This window comes from Xenopus tropicalis, chromosome 8 (assembly GCF_000004195.4).
Source record: "Xenopus tropicalis strain Nigerian chromosome 8, UCB_Xtro_10.0, whole genome shotgun sequence".
Taxonomy (NCBI): domain Eukaryota; kingdom Metazoa; phylum Chordata; class Amphibia; order Anura; family Pipidae; genus Xenopus; species Xenopus tropicalis.
In genome coordinates this window covers 45,129,814-45,150,420 of record NC_030684.2, presented here as the reverse complement: position 1 = coordinate 45,150,420, position 20,607 = coordinate 45,129,814, and the positions used below count along the sequence as shown (strand labels likewise).

The 20,607-nt window shown below is 40.1% G+C and overlaps 1 protein-coding gene across 1 annotated transcript; it reads right to left on the bottom strand.

The window, feature by feature from the left end:
* Nucleotides 1–751: 751 nt before the first annotated feature.
* Nucleotides 752–2,046, bottom strand: LOC116406875 (protein kinase C theta type-like). The gene is made up of 3 exons (XM_031891877.1): nt 1,886–2,046; nt 1,323–1,451; nt 752–1,117 (listed from the first exon to the last, which is right to left on the bottom strand). The coding sequence occupies exons 1-3, from the start codon at nt 2,000–2,002 to the stop codon at nt 992–994; spliced, it is 372 nt and encodes a 123-aa protein (XP_031747737.1). The 5' UTR covers nt 2,003–2,046; the 3' UTR covers nt 752–991.
* Between the last annotated feature and the right edge of the window lie 18,561 nt (nt 2,047–20,607).

Sequence of the window (20,607 nt, the reverse complement as noted above, 5' to 3'; positions counted from 1 at the left end):
CACCAACGTCACTGCAAAAGCAACCTTTTTGGGGCACTAAACACACAATAAATAACAATGGAAAGATAAAACACCATAAAATCAGTAAAATCCAATTAAACTTCCTACACCAACAGAAGAACAATTATTGCAATGAAATCAGTGGCCAGAGCCCTGGATCCACCAGTTTCACTGCAAAAGCAACCTGTTTGGGGCACTAAATACACAATGAAGAGCAATGAAAAGATAAAACACGATAAAATCAGTAAAATCCAATAAAAACTCCTAAACCAACATATGAACAATTATTGCAATGAAATCAGTGGCCAGAGCCCTGGATCCACCAACGTCACTGCAAAAGTAACCTTTTTGGGGCACTAAACACACAATAAATAACAATGGAAAGATAAAACACCATAAAATCAGTAAAATCCAATTAAACTTCCTACACCAACAAAAGAACAATTATTGCAATGAAATCAGTGGCCAGAGCCCTGGATCCACCAGTTTCACTGCAAAAGCAACCTGTTTGGGGCACTAAATACACAATGAAGAGCAATGAAAAGATAAAACACCATAAAATCAGTAAAATCCAATAAAATCTACTAAACCAACAGAAGAACAATTATTGCAATGAAATCAGTGGCCAGAGCCCTGGATCCACCAATGCACTGCAAATTCAGTACCCAATACCAATAAAAAAGTTCAAATGCAATAAAATAATTAAAAAACAGAAACCAATTATGCAACTGCTAAAAAACACACAAAAATGCTTTAAAAGCAAGCGCAGCGCTTGTAAAAACACTTAAAGGGTTAAACATATGTAATAACCTAACCTAAATTTCTATTTATACTTTCCTCTCCTCCTCACATGTTGCCCCATTGGAAGTCAACAGGAAAGATTTAGATGTTACTCCTGGGCAGTTTCAGCAGATGATGATGTGGCTTCCATGCAGCAGCTGTACACGGTGTTCAGAACTGGTGGACATGACCATAGTTATTGGCCTTGGTGTCACTCCTGCAAGTCGGGATCCAGGAAGGAGAACTCCTCTAGGACTCTGTTTCTTTTGTTCAAGAATATTTTTCTTGAAAAAAATGGTGACTCTCCTTCAGAGTCCCTGAAGTTCTTAACTGATCGCTACAATAAGAAAATGTTAATTATATTTTTTACATTATTTTCTACAAAAATGTCCCTCCCAATTTCTAGAAATTATTAAATCTGTCCCCTGAAATCACTTGGCTTACATGAGTTTATGGTATTGATTGGGGAAAAACCCATTCTAGTTCCTTGAACTACCAATAGAGCAACAGTTTCCCATTGCTTGGTTCAGTCACATACTCACCACTGCTAGCTGGAAAGGTGGTGTTAGTTGGCGATTTTCCAGTTTCACCCAGTCAATACAACGAAAGAAAGGGTGCTCCCTGATCTTCCCGTTTTTGCCAAGACGAAGATGATGGTCTTTCTCCAATAGCTTAAGTAATAAAATATATCACTTTATACAGATGTAGGTAAATCTATACCCATACAAAAAACTCTGATCATGAAAACCCACAGGTCTCATTCTGGGGCCCTGCAGTGCACATGACAGTGATAATATTCAGCAGGGTGTGTCAGAGTAGGCACTATAGGAAATATAAAATTGACCCATTTACTGCCCTCTGCCAGCCTTATTTTCCTTTGGGCTACAAATACAGTATTATGGCTACTGGATATACAGTTAAAGTGCACATACATGGCATTTATACTAGTTCCACTGAGGGCTCATGCCAATTTTCTGTAGCCCTACATTGATCCCACCCACCTAGGTTTACATTATGAAATGTAGGAATACATATACCTGAGAATGCAAAAGAAGACCTTTTGCATTCTTTACATTATTCTACAGTATAATTTGCTTATACTCACCGCTTGCAGGAGGTCCACCAGTTCATCACTGAGCCAGCTGGGATAAAAGGGCTCATCCGTGAGTGGAGATAGTTGTTTCCCCATTGGGCTGGTAAATGGGAATGTGTAGGTGGCCATTTGGTAGATGATGATACCCAATGACCACCAATCAGCTGCTGCATTATACTCCTTTCCTTCAATCACCTTAAAGAGGAGGAAGAGATCATTGAACAAGGAAATATTTTCATGAAATGCAGAGTTATAAGAATCAACCCAATAGAATTACAGTGTGTGTGCGTATGACTCTGCCCCAACTGCATGTAGTTTATAGGCACAGCCCTATCTACCCATTGCTGTTACTGTGCCTGTGCTGCACAGAATTGGGTTTCTTACCTCCGGTGCCATATAGCGAGGTGTTCCAGCCTTGCGTGTGGTGGTGTCGTTCCCGGAGATGTTTTCCTTTGCTAGACCAAAGTCAACTATTTTTATGTGACTTTCTTGGTCTAGCATTATATTAGCTGGTTTCAGGTCGCTGGGAGAATAAGATTAGATACAGGTTGAGAAGTTAGTAGGGAAATTAAAGGTAGATGTGAACATAAAGAAAATGGGATGATAAAGAGCACAATTGCATAAAGAACAGAGATTTGCTTTGAGCAAGTGAGGAAATAAACTGAAAACACTAGAGGAAAATCAGAGATGAGAACATTTTACTAACCGATGGATGATCCCCTTGGAATGAAGGAACTGAAGGCCACAAATCATCTCTGCTGAGTAAAAACTTATTAAAGGGAAAAAACAATAAACATTAATTCATTGACTATATATATAATACTATTCATTATTGCTCTCTTTTAAGCATGCAGAAAGAGGCATAAATAGAAGTCTGTGGGGCCCAAAGCAAGTTCAGAGCCAGCTTCTCCTCTACTAAACATCCAGCCCAGCTTTCTTTGCCAAAAATAACACACAGTTTCCCCTGTGAGCTCTACTGGGCAGGAACCACCTTCCAATTTATTTAATACAATTTATTATCTCTCTATCAAAAATCATATGCAAGCCATATAGTGCCCAGCAGCCTGCAGTGCCCCTTACTGTGCATCACATAGACCTAGAAAGTAGTCCATAGTGCAGGAGGCCTAAATATAAGTGCATGATATTGTTCTACACAGGGCAGAATTCAAGCTTGAATTTTTTTAAATTGACAGGGACACAAGGGAAATGGCTTAGTTCCAACAAAGTTCCCCCAGAGCCCACAGTGCTTCTAATATACTCTTTTACGTAATCCTCACAATAAATCCAGTAAGATATTACATATCTTGCAATGTTCCTATAATGTGCCTGCATCTTAAAAAGTCCTCCCGTAGGTTTGAGTAGTAACTTGAAGCATAAGAAAGCTATAATTAAAAAGCAGTGCATTCTAACCTCTATGGGATGTTTTGTACCCCCTGTTTTAAGAATAAAGTTACAAAAGAGTTCCGTTATTAAATAAAGACTACAGGCTACAGAATAGGTTACTTAATAAAACTGGTGATTTTCTCCCAGATCTCTTCTTTTCAAAGTGCTAGAATGCAAATTCTCTCTTTTCTTACTCCCTATTCTCCTTTACAGGTGATATATTACTTACGCAATGGCGTCTTCCTCCAGGTGCCCTGCTTTCCTCATCCCAGCCATAAGAGTGCCCCCTCTGATGTACTCCAGGATGATATAGGCATGGTTCTGGTCAGGGAAGCAAACAAGGAGAGTGAAACACATGAATTTGTAGAAAGTCAATGAACAACACAATATAGGGTAGCACCTAGAGTGCCTAGAATGAGTAGAGCAGTAGCACTAAAAGGCATAGGAACACACTGGGGCTACAATTTAGCAGCCCTTAGCATTCCTGCAGTTGGGCCTACATTTGGTAAATGTGGGCTATAATCTGTTACCTGTGATTGAAAGGCCCCATAGGCGTGACAAAGGAAATGGCTGCCTTTAGCAATGCGTAGCACACGGGCTTCCGTCTCAACCTGCGAGGTCTTCTGTATGACCTTAATTGCTACGCGCTGGTTCCTGCTGGTCCAAGAAGCCAACCAGACCTAAGAAAGGCAAAGGGGAGAGTAAATGTTACAGGGTCTCTTGATGGGACACAGTTACTCATTTCCTGAGATAGCCAATAGCCTTGTAGTAGAACAGATCTATATGAATTTATTCTACGTTATAAATAAAAACGAATGTATTGAAATTTCATTAATACTTCTGTTTCCATTTATTAATTTTATAAAACTACACAGGACTAACAAAAAATCCAAAAACTACTGTCCAGAAATAATGGATTAGACTTCTCTAATACAGATGCAATAAGTTTCTTAAAAAAAAAAAAAGAATTAAAGGGGAAGTACATTCTAAATCTAAAAACAAAATGTAATATTTCCCACTCTTAAATAATCATAGTTCTAATAGATATGGTATATGGGGTAAATTTAGTCATCACTTCCTCTGGCTGCCGATAGCATTGCCCTTTAGACAGCAAATAGAAAAGCATGTTTGTTTATATCTCACTAAGGCTTTTATCCTTTTTAAGGGCAATATCAGAATATAATATTAGAGAAATAATATAAATAATAATATTTCTCTATATGAACCCAAGGGCCACAACCTGAAGCTGCCATCTAGCTCTATGGTCTCTACATAGAAACAAAAGTCCTAGGAGTCCTGCTAAGGAAACCCATTACTTGCCTTGCCAAAGGTACCATTTCCCAGCTCAGTGTGGAACCTGAAGCAGTTGATGTTGAGTGGGGCACAGCTTGTGGCTGGGACACAGGGTCTCTTTCTGCTGCTGCTGCTTCCTTCTCCTGTTGGGAAGAAATCGCATTAACAACTCATACTGCAAACAATGTATCTTATAGGGGGAATATTCGCTGGTAAGCACTAGTGTTTTATTGAATGTATTCTCTATAAAATTATATTGGTAGTTAGCATTTTGTCATGAGTTTTGGAGGAAAATAAGACCCTCCCACCACCTACAAAGTGGATGTCAATACTGTACCAGGCAATATGAATAGCTGAAAAGCTACAATGGGAGAGCAAACATTGATATGATGTGCCAGAATAATCTCTTCAGCCAGTGTATCATTCATCATTGCTATAGAGACCCATCCCTTTCCAGAACTGAAAATAATGGCCTCCCTTTATCCAATAGCAGAGAGATCTAGAGCAGGCAATAAGCCAATTGATCCCACATTGCCCCTGCACATCCTTATTCCCTGCACAGATATTACTGATGAGCATCTATTTCCCCCTGTCAGGAGTCTCTCAATTGCCTCATATCTCATTTATCCACAGCTCCCCATTTATTCAGAGGCAAATGGTGTATCCCAACTGGCATCCTTGTTTCTAAACCCTGGGACCCCAGATGTTACTGGACTACAACTCCCAGCATTCTTCAACAGATAACCATTGGTTAAAGCATTCTGGGTTTTGTAGTCCAACAATAACTGGGCACTGAAAATTAAAAAGTATGTATGTAGATAATTGACTGTTGCTAAGGTATCAACAGCAAGGGCAGATTAAACCAATCAGATCTTTGCTTTCATGTTGTGATGGTTGATAGTTAATTATGCTGATTGGTTTCTTTGACAACTGTAGCTCCTCATAACATTAAATCAGATCTTTGCTTTCATTTTTAATTAGCAGTAGACTGAACAAAACTGATGACTGATTGACTGCTATGGGCAAAAAGCCCTACTGTCTCAGCACATTAAAGCCAGTTAATAATATTACAATGCACTTGCAATATGAATAAATAAATGGGAGAATAAATGGGCTAAAGGCGCTTGTGTCAGTTTAATTCTCATTACCTGCGCTGTTCTCTGGGCTCCTGGATCTTTTCTTCCGAATTTCCCTCTTTTCTACCTGGTCTTTTCTCTCCTCCTTACTCTCTTCTCCGATCTTTTTATTCTCCTCAATATTCTCCTTTTTAGCTTTTTTGCTGATGTTCTGCTGCTCTGATTTTGATTTTTTATCATCCTCCTCACGACTCCTTTTCATTTTCTTCCAGAGCTCTGACCCTCTATCCTCCTTTCTAAAGCACTTAGGGCGCATTTTAGCTTTTCTGCCTCCTGTAGTCCTCCGACTCTCCTCTTTTAGATCTTAAACTCTTTAATTATTCTCCAATACTCACCAAACTCTCCTCTAGTCACTTTTTAATTCTCTGCTATCTCTAGACTGTCACTAGCTGCTCCTCTCTCTCTCTAGCCAACTGTCTAATGGTCCAACTGTCTAATGGTCCAACTGTCACTGAGTGGCAGTTAAACTTGATTGACAGTTGAAACCCATTGTGATGCAGAAGTATATGATTGCAATACACGCCAAACTTCGATATCTCACCAGTTGAAATCATAGTGAAATGTACAAACATGAGCGGCACCTTCTATATTGCCAATAGAACGTCAAGTACAGATGTGGGGGTTATGTGTTTCTTAACTTATAGGGTCCCTAGATGTGGTTGGACTACAATTCCAGCATGCTTTGCTCTTGATTAAAGAATACTGAAGTACTTGTAGTCTAACATTTGGGGACACAAGGTTATGAAATGGGGCTACAGTGAGATGTTATACACAATAAGGCAGAAATATAAAAACATTCCTCACAAACATGTGACCATCAAAAAGCCACTGTCTGAGCCTGATTCTTTCTATTGACTGAAATGGGAAACGCCGCAGGGCAGTAGTTACATGGGACAAGCATAGGAAAATGCTCCAGCGCCATTTTTGAACACTCAGGGCCACATAAAGTGATGTAAATGCTGCACAGAAATATAATTCTCAGTGTGTGAAACTATGAAACAAGGAATCGCTGACATAAACGCGTCATGAAAAACTGCATAGAAACTTATTGCGCAGCTCATGCAATACTCATAAATGCACTTTTTGCAGCTTTTTGTTCCCTCCAATGCAATGGAATTCCTGAAAGTCTTTTTACCTTTGAAATATTGGTGTAAATTCCAGTGTAACTATGGCATTTGCAGTATGTCTTTACATATGGAATTTTACACGCAAAGTGGGACACAGTGTTACAATAACTGTATAAGTTATCTATATATGCATAAGGTGTATTTGCACTGTACTACAGTATGTTACAGTATGAAGGGGCATTGCATTTGTGCTGATACTGTAAACAGGGCCATATTTACTATATAGGCTCTCGAGGGCCTGTGCCTAGGGCAGCAGCTTTATGGGGGCAGCCCTTGGATGCCTTTATGGCATTGGTGAAAAAAACCTTTCCACTGCCACTGAATCTTTCCTATGAAATCCGAATGTAAAGGTGGGGTGGTAGGGGCTACCTCTCCGGCGCTGCCTGCTCTGGGCCTTTGTGGCCTTTCCTCAAATCGGGGCCTGCAGTTTGGCTTACCGTTTGCTGATCTGTGTTCATAAAATCATACTAAGTGAGCGATGATGCGCTACTGGGTATAGAGGACTATATGTATCAAATCTACACCATCCGTTGCTATTTCATAATTACCTTGATACATATTAAAATAATATAAATTTATACTACCTTGATATATATGTTACGATTTCCTAAAACCGATGCAGTTAGGAGCGTGCATTCTGCTGCGCTGTACAATAGAATTTTTGTCAATGATCCCTCTAAGGCAGATGTTCCATATCTGTGGGCAGGGCCGCTATCAGGTGGGGAGAGGGGGTTCTTCTATGCTGGGCCCAGCCCTGTCAGGAAAGTTACGCAAATTGCCTACGCAACTGTGACTACTAAGGGGGGCACTTGGATCTATTGCAAGCCCCATAGATATCAGTGCAGTGGGGAAAACTAAATCTTTTTTAATTTGGATCCAAACTCCCTTACCTTTTGTCAGTGTGATAGAGAAGCTCAGGATCACCAGAGAATTATAGGTCTGTGCCCTAGTAACTGCATGGAGCTAATAAAGTTATGGGCACATGTAAAAGATCTGATTATTTGGCAACATCTATAATGAACATATATTTGGCTAATTTGGCCACCTGTAGATTAAGCTGATCATATTCTAACATGGGCCTATGCAGAATATAGACAGCTTTACAGCTGCTCTTATCTTAATGTTTTATCAAAGAAAGACTTAGCTGAAAAGTATAACCAATATGTTGCATTGATGCTTAGTCCCCCGCAGAGCTGTGCTTAGTACATAGAAATACCTATGCTGCCATAGCTGTGTGCTAGCTCTTTGTACATATAGCCATACCTCCCAACTGGCCCAATTTTCGTGCAACATTCCCGATTTTAACAGCTCAGCCCCAGATTCTTTCTGAAAAGTCCCTCATTTCTCTTCTCATTTTATCTTCTGCACTGAACACTTAAAAAGATGCAAAGTTTCTGAAACTTAATTAAATAAGTAGCTGTTGGCAAAGAGCCGAGAAAAGTTAACAAGCTACACCTGCACTTAGATACAATTGTAACTAATAAGCTAAACAGGTCTCTATGGGGAACTGAGACTTGCAGCTTAAAGGGCAATTTCAACTTTTTTAGCAAAACTGTAATTATTATTGACTTTAATGTATTTGAGTGTGAAAAAAGTCAGTTGCATCTAAAATGTCAAAAAGTCACATGGTAGCTGCATTTCGCCAATTTTTTTAGCAGTTTTGCCAATTTTTCTGTAAAGTGAAACGGGACGGATTTCCTCATTACTACTTTCAGTTACTTATCTCTTTGATGTTCTGTTCTGCAGAGCTGGTTGTTAGGCTCACACTTACCATAGCAACCAACCAGTAGTATAAATGTCTGAAAGATGAGAATGAAAGTGGGTTCCTTATTAATGAAGGCTGCTGGTGGCCTTAGGCACGCACCTTATACATACAATAAATTGTGTCATTTCTTGGCTTGCTTTTGGCTGCCTAATCACAACCATCCCAATAAAAAGTCCAAGTGAAAATGTACTGAATTTATGCACACACCACTTGGGTACTGAGCTCTTCCAAGTCAAACTATAACTCCAGGTACATGAATGGTAAGAGGCTAACAGTGGGGGGTGCACTATACAAGGGTATTTGACTGTGGTGTTTGGTTGTCTTGGTCAGTAATGGGGAGAATGCAATTTAAATGAAAGTCTCTTGGATGTGTATAACCCATTTTAGAGCTGACACCCAATCATGTTCATTGACAACTTTGTTTAAAAAGAACACCTCTAATTGTAACTCCTTAAATCTCCTTGTGTTGTAGCATCTGCCTGACTCATGATGGTCGAGGAGCCACTGACAGAGAATTGTGCAGCATGCCTTGGGGATCATCTACCTGCTCACTGGGGAGGTGAGTGCAGCCACACAATAGGGAATTATATATATCTGTGTAGTCACATGGAATTTGATGCGATTACCACCTAGCGGCATCTGTGTGATCCCAACTTTGATTGGGTTGAAACAAGCAACATTCACAAACATTTCTGAAGCAGCTTTGTGCCTCATTTAGTTGCAGGGCTTGCAGCAGGACAGCACTGGTCTTAGGGAAATGGGGCGGGGACCTATTTTAAATATCTAACCTGGTATGAAAGGCTAAATACATTTAAATCCTGCAGGGCAATGTAATAAAAAGGGCAGTGTTTAGTAGGGCCTAGTAAACAATACCAACCAACCTGATGTGTGTTTGCAAACAGCTGACAAGTAAATGTTACCTGCTGCTTTATTACTATTGGTTACTAGACTAGTGGGATAACAAAGTGGTGCAGTGCGCCTTGCTCTGTTGTAGACTATACTTTATAGGTCATGGTATATCTAGTATAAATAAATCAAAAGCTACTGGACTTGTTACATAACAAATCCAGTTGCTTTAGATTTAATTATACTAAATATAAACCCTTCTTATGAACAGGGTGTTCAGGAAATTTCCTGCCCACCTTACAGCTCTGTAGCTAAAAGTACAAGAAAGCATGCCATGCTTATAATGGTGTGAAGTGGGCAGTCTGACTGAATGTCTTTGGCTTCACCTTAGTGACTGCCCCTCTAGACAGGAGTCTGTGATGATAAAAGTCTTGCATATGTCTAATAATGTTTAACCCAAGGGGCAACATATATCATTTGAAATAACACAAAGGGACCTTGTTCTCAGACATCTCAAGAAATATATTTCTCATTCACCTAGGTCTTGCTTCCAGTCTGTGGAATTTTGTTATGGGCAGTGCAGGTAGTGAAGACAAGGAGCTAATGACTGAGGGAATTTTGACTCATGCCTTGGAGATAATTTACCTCCTGACTGGACAGGCGAGAGCTACTTGAGTATCACACCCATCATGTTACAGCACTTGGGAGATTTTAGACAATTCATTGGCAGTTCAAGATAAATAAACAAGAGGTGCATTTAGTTAGGGGTTATTATAATAATGAACAAATAACATTAGGTTTTAAGAGTATATTTTGACCTTTTATTGGTTCAAGCCCCCACCTTTAAGGTACAGGATTTGTTAAGGGCCCCCAGTAGATTATAACAAGGTTATAGATATATGAAAACTTTATTGCACCAACCATTCATCAAATTTTTTATCAATACCAGGGGCATAAAATCTAGCCCTACCTGACCTTCAAAGTGAGTTCCCAGGAGAGACCTACAGTTTGGGTACTACTGTTTTAGCACCTTAGAATAAAATTTGATAGGTCTTGTATAGAAATTATATGAATACTTTCATTCTTTGTGCCAAGGCATTGCTCTCAGCTGTCAGTATTTATGCCAGATAACTCTTATTGAAGACTTGAAAAATGGTGTTGATTACTGATAGATCGCTATGGAATGGATGCATATTGGTGGTTTAGCTAGGGCCTGGTTAGGGTATACTAAGGCTTAGCCTGCAATGTTGGGGATTGGCATGATATGATCCCTCTGACAGCGAGAGTTGGGGTTTGTTGTGATTTGGTTACAAACCGGCAGCCTGGTATTCATATATTGGGTTCAACCAGTAATACTGTTTGAACAGAGGCAAGATAGGCACTTTTAATTTGGAGGAAAATAACTGCTAAGTGTAAAGGCTGTCAGTTTTCTGCAACTTTGGATAACATATTTCCAAATACATAAAGTCATTAAACTGAATCATATCTATTTTAATTGTCCTGACCTACACTTGGTTGCACTAGCACTAACTAACCCTTACCATACAGTTAGAAGCCCTATCTGCCAATTTGAGCCTGTATATTTTTTTCCTATGTATTTGGTTTACCAAACTTGCCATTTGCTTTCCATCGCTGAATATATTTCAGGTCTTTTTAAAGAGTTGGGATGTTGCTGTCTCTCTATGGAGGAGTGGGAGTACCGTATATACTCGAGAATAAGCCGATCCGAATATAAGCCGAGGTACATAATTTTACCTAAGAAAACTGGAAAAACTTATTGATTCGAGTATAAGCCTAGGGTGGGAAATGCAGCCGCTACTGCTAAGTTTCAATAATCAAATAACAGATAAATAAATAATAGACAAAAGCAAGTTTGGGAAGGCTAAGGATCTGCCATACTAATTATCAAGTACTTGCGCCATTGGTTCCCATTGGTTCTGTGCACTGTGTGCGCTCCCATCATTAGTGAATCTCCATTACCAAAAATAATTACTTACAAATCCTAAGTAGGCACAGTGCATCATTGGAGCTTTTTTATTTCTAAAGATCTGCCCTTAAGGAATTGAGGATGGTAGCAGTTTGCATACTCATAAAATAAAACAATGCTTGCGACGTTACATTAGCATGTCTTTGGTAGATTAGAAAGAAAGCAACCACTTTACCTTCATTACATATCATATCTAGAGTTGTTCCCATTTCCCCAACAATTGCAGCGACTTCATCTCGAACTTCCTGGTTTGCGAGAATCAATATGCCCAAAACAATACATCTTTAGTCTGCCCTTTTTAGTGAATGTGCACCCCATGTGCCCTTTTTAGTGAATGTGTGCCCCATGTGCCCTTTTTAGTGAATGTGTGCCCCATGTGCCTTTGTCAGTGAATGTGTGCCATTGTGGGGCGCCGCGGCTTGATGCACTTCCCATCGGTTCTGAACTTAGCAGCACTAAAAGAGCGCGTGAGTCCCTTAATGGTGCAGCGCGCGTGCATGCGCTGTAGGACTGGGGCATGTGCAACTGGACCCTACATTTACTTTAATGAGATACATGTGTATATTATTGGGATGTTACACTAAAATGTTTGAAATTGACCCTCTGTATAGGCCACAAACTTCCTTTGGTGGGATATTTATATTTGCTAGTGCATATGCACTAGCCATGCATGCAAAGTTGACAGCCACTATCTACATAATCAAAAGTTCTCCTGTCCCACACAACTTCACTTGTTGCCTAACTGACAATACGCCCTCTGATGTTCTCTTTGACAGAGCTAGAGTGATCAGAAACATCCATGGGCCATAGGCATAACGATGAAAGATAAATCTATCTGCAGGTAAAAAGGGCTGGAAGAGAAGTCACATAAAAGTCAATAGAACAGTACTCAGTGCTAACTCAGAGATAACATTGCTAAACAAATAGCTAAGTGATTCTGCTATCCACTGTTATTCAGCTATGTGTGCCATTGTGGGGCGCCGCGGCGTGAAGCACTTCCCATAGGTTCTGAACTTAGCAGCACCAAAAGTGCGCGTAGGTCCCTTAATGGCATCATTGCGTGACGCGCGCTGCACCATTAAGGGACCTACGCGCACTTTTGGTACTGCAAAGTTCAGAGCCGATGGGAAGTGCTTTGCACCGCGGCGCCCCACAATGCCACACATTCGATGACAAAGGCACATGGGGCACACATTCACGCCGTGATGCTGCACGCCTCCACCAACGTAAGAACGTAAGGTCGTCCACGGGGGGGGGGTTGCGCGCAAGGAGCACATTGCAGCTGCGAGAGTCCATACCGTATATACTCGAGTATAATCCGAGGGTTACTTTTTCAGCACATTATTTGTGCTGAAAAACTTGGCTTATACTCGAGTATATACGGCATATAAAAAGGCAAACATTGATTTACATGGACACAATTGTAGACATAAACCAAAGAGATTATACTGTTTAGATAATGCTTTATTTTCTTTGTAAGCAATATGTGTTGTGTAACCATCTAATGATTAAGGCCTAGAAAAAGCAGGGATTGCATCTGGTAAGAAAAAGTTATCTCACTAAAAATCTTCTAAATAGTTTACGCATGTAAAGTTGGCCATACATGGCAAGATCAGCTTGTCTGCCCAGCTTCTCAGCGAGTGGTGGCCATATTATGCTCTCCTGATCACATGACTCTTGTGTTAGATTACATATAAGCTGTGCAGACTTGTTGGCTACAGACCTCATCCTTTCCCCAATTAAGTCCTTGGCCAATGTCATTCTCCACCCTGCTCCTCCTCATTGACCTCTAGATGCATATCAATTGTGAAGGGATCATTAAGGGCTCTGGCACATGGGGAGATTAGTCGCCCGCGAACAGGGAGTTTTGTCGCGGGCGACTAATCTCCCCGTGTGCCAGAGACCTAAGGGCTCTGGCACTTGAGGAGATTTGTTGCCGGCAATTTTTAAAAGAGCGATTTGGCGACAAGACGAACGACAAGACGCCAATGCTAAACCAATGGAAATCACCTGCGTCAAAACATACGAGGCTACTTCAAGTCGCCTGCTGTTTCAAATCGCACACAGACCCTTTTCTGAGCAACTTGAGTAAACATGTGGGAGGGGTAACTGTTGAGTGGTACCATGGGTAGCAGATCGCCTGGAGCTCAACTCGCATGAAATCTCTTCGTGTGTATTGTCGTGGCGACTTGTCGCCAAAGCGCCGGGGGGAAAAAACGCAGGCGACAAATCTCCTTGTGTGCCAGAGCCCTTAAGGCCAGTAAGCTCCCAGACTCTTTACTAAAATAACAATAGTACCAATTGTTCCATAATTTTGCTTTCCCTCTGCAACTATGATAGCATAAATGTATTATATTAACCTCTTAAATTGCTTTGTTAACTGCTTAGGAATTATTGGTACATAGGACTTTAGCATTTCCCAATGGAAAGCAATAAGGCTTAAGTGTTTGTCTCTGAACATTTGAAAGTGCCAATTTGTAGTCAACTGCCAGCTTCAGTAATTAAGGCTTGCCAGGTTGGTAATGAAATGCACCTACCACTAACGGCCAGCAGATCGCAATCTCGTATTGAATCAGTCCAGCACACCCCAAAGTGGCTGCACAACCCTCACTACACCAACAAGTTTTTCTTTAACATGTATATAGCTTGCCTCCATTTTAGTGACATTTAGAAGAGGAGAAGACTTTTTACAATGTTAATTGTATGGGAAATAAGGAAACTATACACTTGATATTCAGGGACACTTTGTTTATTGAACAGTAAACACAGATACAATACCACGGGTCCTGACTGGTAATCTGTAGATTTTGGGAAATACCAGAGGGGCTGCTTTAAGATGCCATAGACACTCACTATTTAATGGGTTGTTGAGGATGTTTAGGCCTCTGTGTACTTAAAAAGCCAGGGACTATTTTCAATCCCAGCACGGACCTGGAATACCATTTACTTTGTGCTGAGTAAAACAAAATATAAAGAAGCAAAGTGGTAAAATAGATGTCAGAGGAATAAAAAACACTGAAATGATCCAACATATCTGAAGCCGTGCCACTCCCACTATAAGGCCGGAGGCAAAGTAATCGCCATGTTCATTCAGAAACACCCTGCCCAGTATTATATAATCTACCGATGCGGAGCAATCAAATTAATCATAAATGCAGACAGAACTAAAGTATATTGAGCTTATTTTTTCCTGAATTAAAAATATTTTGTGAGATTTCAGCTAGAGGAATACTGGAAGTAAGAATAGAATATAAAAGAATAAGGCCTGCTGACCACTATTAAACAGGAAATGATGTTGCTTCAAACTGGAAGTGACTTGAGTAAGAAAAAAAAGTTTAAAAAATGTTGGCAGCGTTGTGCTTTTTAATCAATAAAACAACTGTTGCTACATTCTTGGTGTATGCGTACATCATCCTGGTTGTTTCTATGTCACTTAAATTGTCTGAGCAGGGACAGGAGGAGCCATGTTTATTTGCTGTTCAGTACAAAGGACAGTGGTTCCTTATGTTCACTAGGGAACAGGCTCTGTTGGTGTCGGCCAAAGTCTTCAAATGATACATGTTTCAGCTAAATTTTCTTTGCACCACTTGTGGTTTCTGCTCACCTGCAATAGCAGAGAGCAATTACACTGAATTCCATCATTTAAGGTGGCATAACAAGGCGAGGCATAGCAACCCCTAACAGTGGTAAGAGGAGGAAGGGGAAGAAAATACATGACAAAATCTATATTGTTCCAGATCTTGGTATACTGAAAGTTTAGGCATTGGCTATAACTGATCTATGCCCTTTCAACCAGTTATATGAAAACCATGGTATTCGTTCAAATGGAACAGAATATCCCCCAGACTAAGCAGTGAAGAGGAGACATATCCATCCAGGAATTATCCATCCACCCCTACTCTGGTGTAGTTTAAAGGGAGATTGACCACACAAGAACTTGCAATTCTTTTTAACTGTAAACTGTATCTCATAGACACAGATGGTTCTAAGTATAAAGTGGTGGTAGTGTAAAAAACATACAGTAGTTAAGCATTAACCCATTCCATTTGTCTGCATTTCAGTAACATATCATAACAAATAGTGAATTACTAGATGCTACTCTGTGGACATTTTAACATAACATTGATTTGTAATCTCATTTAATCCTGTATACTATTAGCAGGGTTACTCTGTCTTTCAGAGCTTTTTATAGCTGTAAGATGTACTCTGACACATTTTAAAGGGACAGTATATCCACAATATTAAAGCTGGCACTGAAATGGAGATCTATTATCCAGAATGTTTAGGACCTTGAGTTTTCCAGATAAGAGGGTTCTTCATTATTTGGAGAAAAGCTATTTCAACATTTAAAAAAAGCCACTGGGATTGATTTGCCACCAATATGGATTGATGCATCTTAGTTACAATCAAGTACAAGGTACTGCTGTATTATTAAAGAGAGAAAAAAGAAATAATAAAAATCAATTATTTTCTTAAACTAGAAATTCAGAGCTTTCTGGATAATGGGTTTCCTTATAAGGGATCTCATACCTGTATCCCATACCAGGGTCGGACTGGTGGGGTGCCTTGCAGGTGCCCCGTCTGCTGCATCCCCCACACCCCCTAACCCCGACTAGATAGGTTCTCTGCACCCCACCTTCCAGACCTCATGCACCAAACCCCGAGCGATAGAGTTGCACTCTCAGCCAATGTTCAGTAAAAAAATATATGTAGGGGGAGCACGAGACAAAGTGCAAAATTGCTGCAAAAAAGTTCTCCCCCACTAAGCCTCCATAACCCCCCACAGGGTCCCCCACCCAACGTCCTCCCCTGAGAAGAACGGAGGAGCACCTGAAAGGAGCGCCTGAAAGGGTCGAGTCTGGGCCGCTGGTGCCCACTAAGGCCGGGGCCATAGCATTTTTTCCCGGTGTCCCTGTGGCCCAGTCCGACCCTGTCCCATACTATTACTTCCCATAGCCATAGTAAGAGTAAATCAGAAATGATAGGGCCCCATGCAACTAAGTTAGCAGGACACTCCCCCCACAGGGTTTTATCCATTAAGGAGGCAATTCTAACCCAATGAGGCTCTGCATTTTGGAACATACAACCTTCCCCTATCTCAGAACTAATATTTTGTCTTACAGCTACGGAGAAGTAGTTTTTGTCTGTTTCGTTTCTGGAAAAGAGATTTACAGAGCGCCAGGTCTTGCCTTTGGATGTGAAGAAAGGAAAAGGACTTCTAAAGGATAAATATCATTTTCTTTCTTTTCATAAAAAGAGAACTGGTCTTGGAAAAAACATATTGATTAAATTTACTGGGGGTGCCTAATATATCGACTCTCCCCCCAGTGAATCCTGATTTCCTTGTCCTTTAAGAATAGGCTGTTCTGTAACATTTTACATAAAATGTAAATTATGATTTACTGCTTTTACTTATTTTCTGATTTATTGTAAACAGGACCTGGCAATGAGAGCCACAGAGCACTGGAGTTTTTGACAAAGAGATTTGCAACATGCTGGATCCTGCCTTGAGCGGTTAAGAAAGGAAGAGGACAAACTGGACATAACAATGTTCAAGTGAAGGTAAAAATACATTAAACAAGCAAAAGTTGTTAAAATATGTGGTTAAGTATTAAGCCATGTATTGATTTTCATATTGCCATCTGTCTTCCCACCCATTTCACATGTGCACCCAGACCCTCCAGATGCTGAATATGGCTTCCACCCCAACACCCATCCCTAGCAGTATTTCGCACCTTGCACCCATATATTTATGTGGCTGTGTTCCAGGTCCCAACAAATCATTTACTTGCTACTCTATCGGCAGGAACAGTTCAATTCGATTCCATGTTAGAGGTGCTGTGCCACTTTACAAGATGCATGTACATTGCAGCACATGGTATCAATTGTCTTTAGTACATATTACTGTATCCTACAGCAGCTACCAACTCTGGAGTAAATGTAAAACCCCCCATTGCTACTGGAAACAATACTGCACTGGGATATGTATTGCCCAAAGGTGTGCACTCTATTGCAGCAGGTAATAATACATAGAGCACCAGGGAATGCTAAGGGCATGCAGATGTCACTGGCTTGAGATGAATGTAGATGCAATGGTATTGGCTAAAGCCATAGAATGTCAGAGAATAAGACTAAAAATTGCCTTATATTGGACAAATGTAAGCATATGACATGGAACAGACCATGCGAAAGTGCAGACCTATGAAGTCTATGACTGGCTTTGAAAAACTACTTTTAAAGTAGATGTTTATTATAATGTTGCCAATGATGTTCTATGACCCATTCAAATTAGCCTCTAAAAGCTAGTTGTTAGGCTCACACTTACCATAGCAACCATACAGTTGGCACAGGCACATGATACATACTATGAATTATGCCATTTCTTGGCTTGGATTTCTCTTTTAGTTGCTTATTCACAAACACCCCAATACAAATTCCATGTAAAACTGAATTTATGCACACACCACTTGGGTACAGAGCTCTTCCAAGTCAAACTGTAACTCCAGGTTCATGAATGGTAAGAGGCTAACAGTGGGGGGTGCACTATACAAGGGTATTTGGCTGTGGTCTTGGTTGTTTTGGTCAGTAATGGGGAGAATGCAATTTAAATGAAAGTCTCTTGGATGTGTATAACCCATTTTAGAGCTGACACCCAATCATGTTCATTGACAATTTTGTTTAAAAAGAACACCTCTAATTGTAACTCCTTAAATCTCCTTGTGTTGTAGCATCTGCCTGACTCATGATGGACGAGGAGCCACTGACAGAGAATTGTGCAGCATGCCTTGGGGATCATCTACCTGCTCACTGGGGAGGTGAGTGCAGCCACACAATGGGAAATTATATATATCTGTGTAGTCACATGGAATCTGAAGTGATTACCACCTAGCGGCATCTGTGTGATCTGGGAAACTTTGATTGGGTTGAAACAAGCAACATTCACAAACATTTCTGAAGCAGCTTTGTGTCTCATTCAGTTGCAGGGCTTGCAGTAGGACAGCACTGGTCTTAGGGAAATGGGGCGGGGACCTATTTGAAATATCTAACCTGGTATGAAAGGCTAAATACATTTAAATCCTGCAGGGCAATGTAATAAAAAGTGCAGTGTTTAGTAGGGCCTAGTAAACAATACCGACCAACCTACTTGTGTTTGCAAACAGCTGACAAGTAAATGTTACCTGCTGCTTTATTACTATTGGTTACTAGACCAGTGGGATAACAAAGTGGTGCAGTGCGCCTTGCTCTGTTGTAGACCATACTTTATGCCACACTTTGTCCAAGACAAACATTTTGTCAAGAAACAAATGTTAACATAAACCCTTCTTGACTATGAAGATTTTCATTCACCCAGGTAATGGTATATCTAGTATAAATAAATCTAAAGCAACTGGACTTGTTATGTAACAAGTCCAGTTGCTTTAGATTTATTTTTACTAGATATGAACCCTTCTTATGAACAGGATGTTCAGGAAATTTCCTGCCCACCTTACAGCTCTGTACCTAAAAGTACAAGAAAGCATGCCATGCCATGTTAACCCAAGGGGGCAACATATATCATTTGAAATAACACAAAGGGACCTTGTTCTCAGACATCTCAAGAAATATATTTCTCATTCACCTAGGTCTTGCTTCCAATCTATATACATAATTTTGTTATGGGCAGTGCAGGTAGTGAAGACAAGGAGCTAATGATTTTGGCTCATGCCTTGGAGATAATTTACCTCCTGACTGGACAGGCGAGAGCTACTTGAGTATCACACCCATCATGTTACAGTACTTGGGAGATTTTAGACAATTAATTGGCAGTTCAAGATAAATAAACAAGAGGTGCATTTAGTTAGGGTTTATTATAATAAAGAACAAAGAACATTAGGTTTTAAGAAAAAGAACATTAGGTTTTAAGAGTATATTATTCAAGCCCCCACCTTTAAGGTACAGGATTTGTTAAGGGCCCCCAGTAGATTATAACAAGGTTATAGATATATGAAAACTTTATTGCACCAACCATTCATCAAATTTTGTGTCAATACCAGGGGCATAAAATCTTGCCCTACCTGACCTTCAAAGTGAGTTCCTAGGAGAGACCTACAGTGTGGGTACTACTGTTTTAGCACCTTAGAATTACATTTGATAGATCTTATAGATAAATTATATGAATACTTTCATTCTTTGTCCCGAGGCATTGCTCTCAGCTGTCAGTATTTATGCCAGATAACTCTTATTGAAGACTTGAAAAATGGTGTTGATTACTGATAGATCGCTATGGATTGGATGCATATTGGTGGTTTAGCTAGGGCCTCTCATTAAGAAAACAGCTCAGCTGTTACATTATGGAGCACTAAAACATTATTTTGCCTAGTCCTGCGCTTAAGGGCAAATGCCCATACCTGCTGCACCCTTACCTTCCAATTTGTGCCTGTATGTTACCCAACCACTTAGATTGTGTCTACTGTGTCTCATACCACATGGCACTTACTCCCTGTGCATTTATACTTATTTATTGTATTTATTATAACACTTGTCCTCCCTGTGTGTAATTTTGTGAGATTGTACAGGGCTGCGTACCCTTGTGGCGCTGTATATATAAAGTTATACATACATACAAGAGTCCATAGTCAGTTTCTGCTCGTGTATTGCCACCTCGGGATGAATATCTGCTAAAGCTCAATTGTAAAATAGAGCACCATGATTAGTGCCTGGGGATATATAAATGCATGAATAACTGTACTGTATTTAAAGGGACATATGCAGAATATTTTGCATTTGAGCTACATTAATACATTTTCATCTAATGCATGGTTTAAAAGCTGTTTTATTTTTACTCTTTTAACATGACAGTCCTCTGAGAGACACCATTCTTCTACAGGCAAAACTGTGGATGCAGTTCCTTATACAAGCTGCACTTTAGTCTGAAAAAAATATAAAGTTAGATTTCTCCCCAAAATCTTAATGGCAACTATCAAAAACTTGCTCAATATCAATTAGCAATTTCCTCTGAATAAAATTATACCCCATATGTCTGGTTGCACATAAATACATGGGCGCCAAACACCTGAAAATGCATAATTTTGGGGCTGCACTCTATGCACCCCTTGCAGTTTTTTACTTTAACCCCCCCATCTGTAAAGTTACCCCACCCAAATCAACCCCTAAATTGTACTTTACTCACCTATTTCTGTTTAGCGGAGCATCTTTGA

Coding starts and splice junctions, on each gene's coding strand:
- LOC116406875 (XM_031891877.1), bottom strand. CDS start 2,002: ATGGCCACCTACACATTCCCATTTACCAGCCCAATGGGGAAACAACTA. Junction 1,452..1,885: donor TGGTGGACCTCCTGCAAGCG/GTGAGTATAAGC, acceptor TTATTACTTAAG/CTATTGGAGAAAGACCATCA. Junction 1,118..1,322: donor CACCTTTCCAGCTAGCAGTG/GTGAGTATGTGA, acceptor TTCTTATTGTAG/CGATCAGTTAAGAACTTCAG.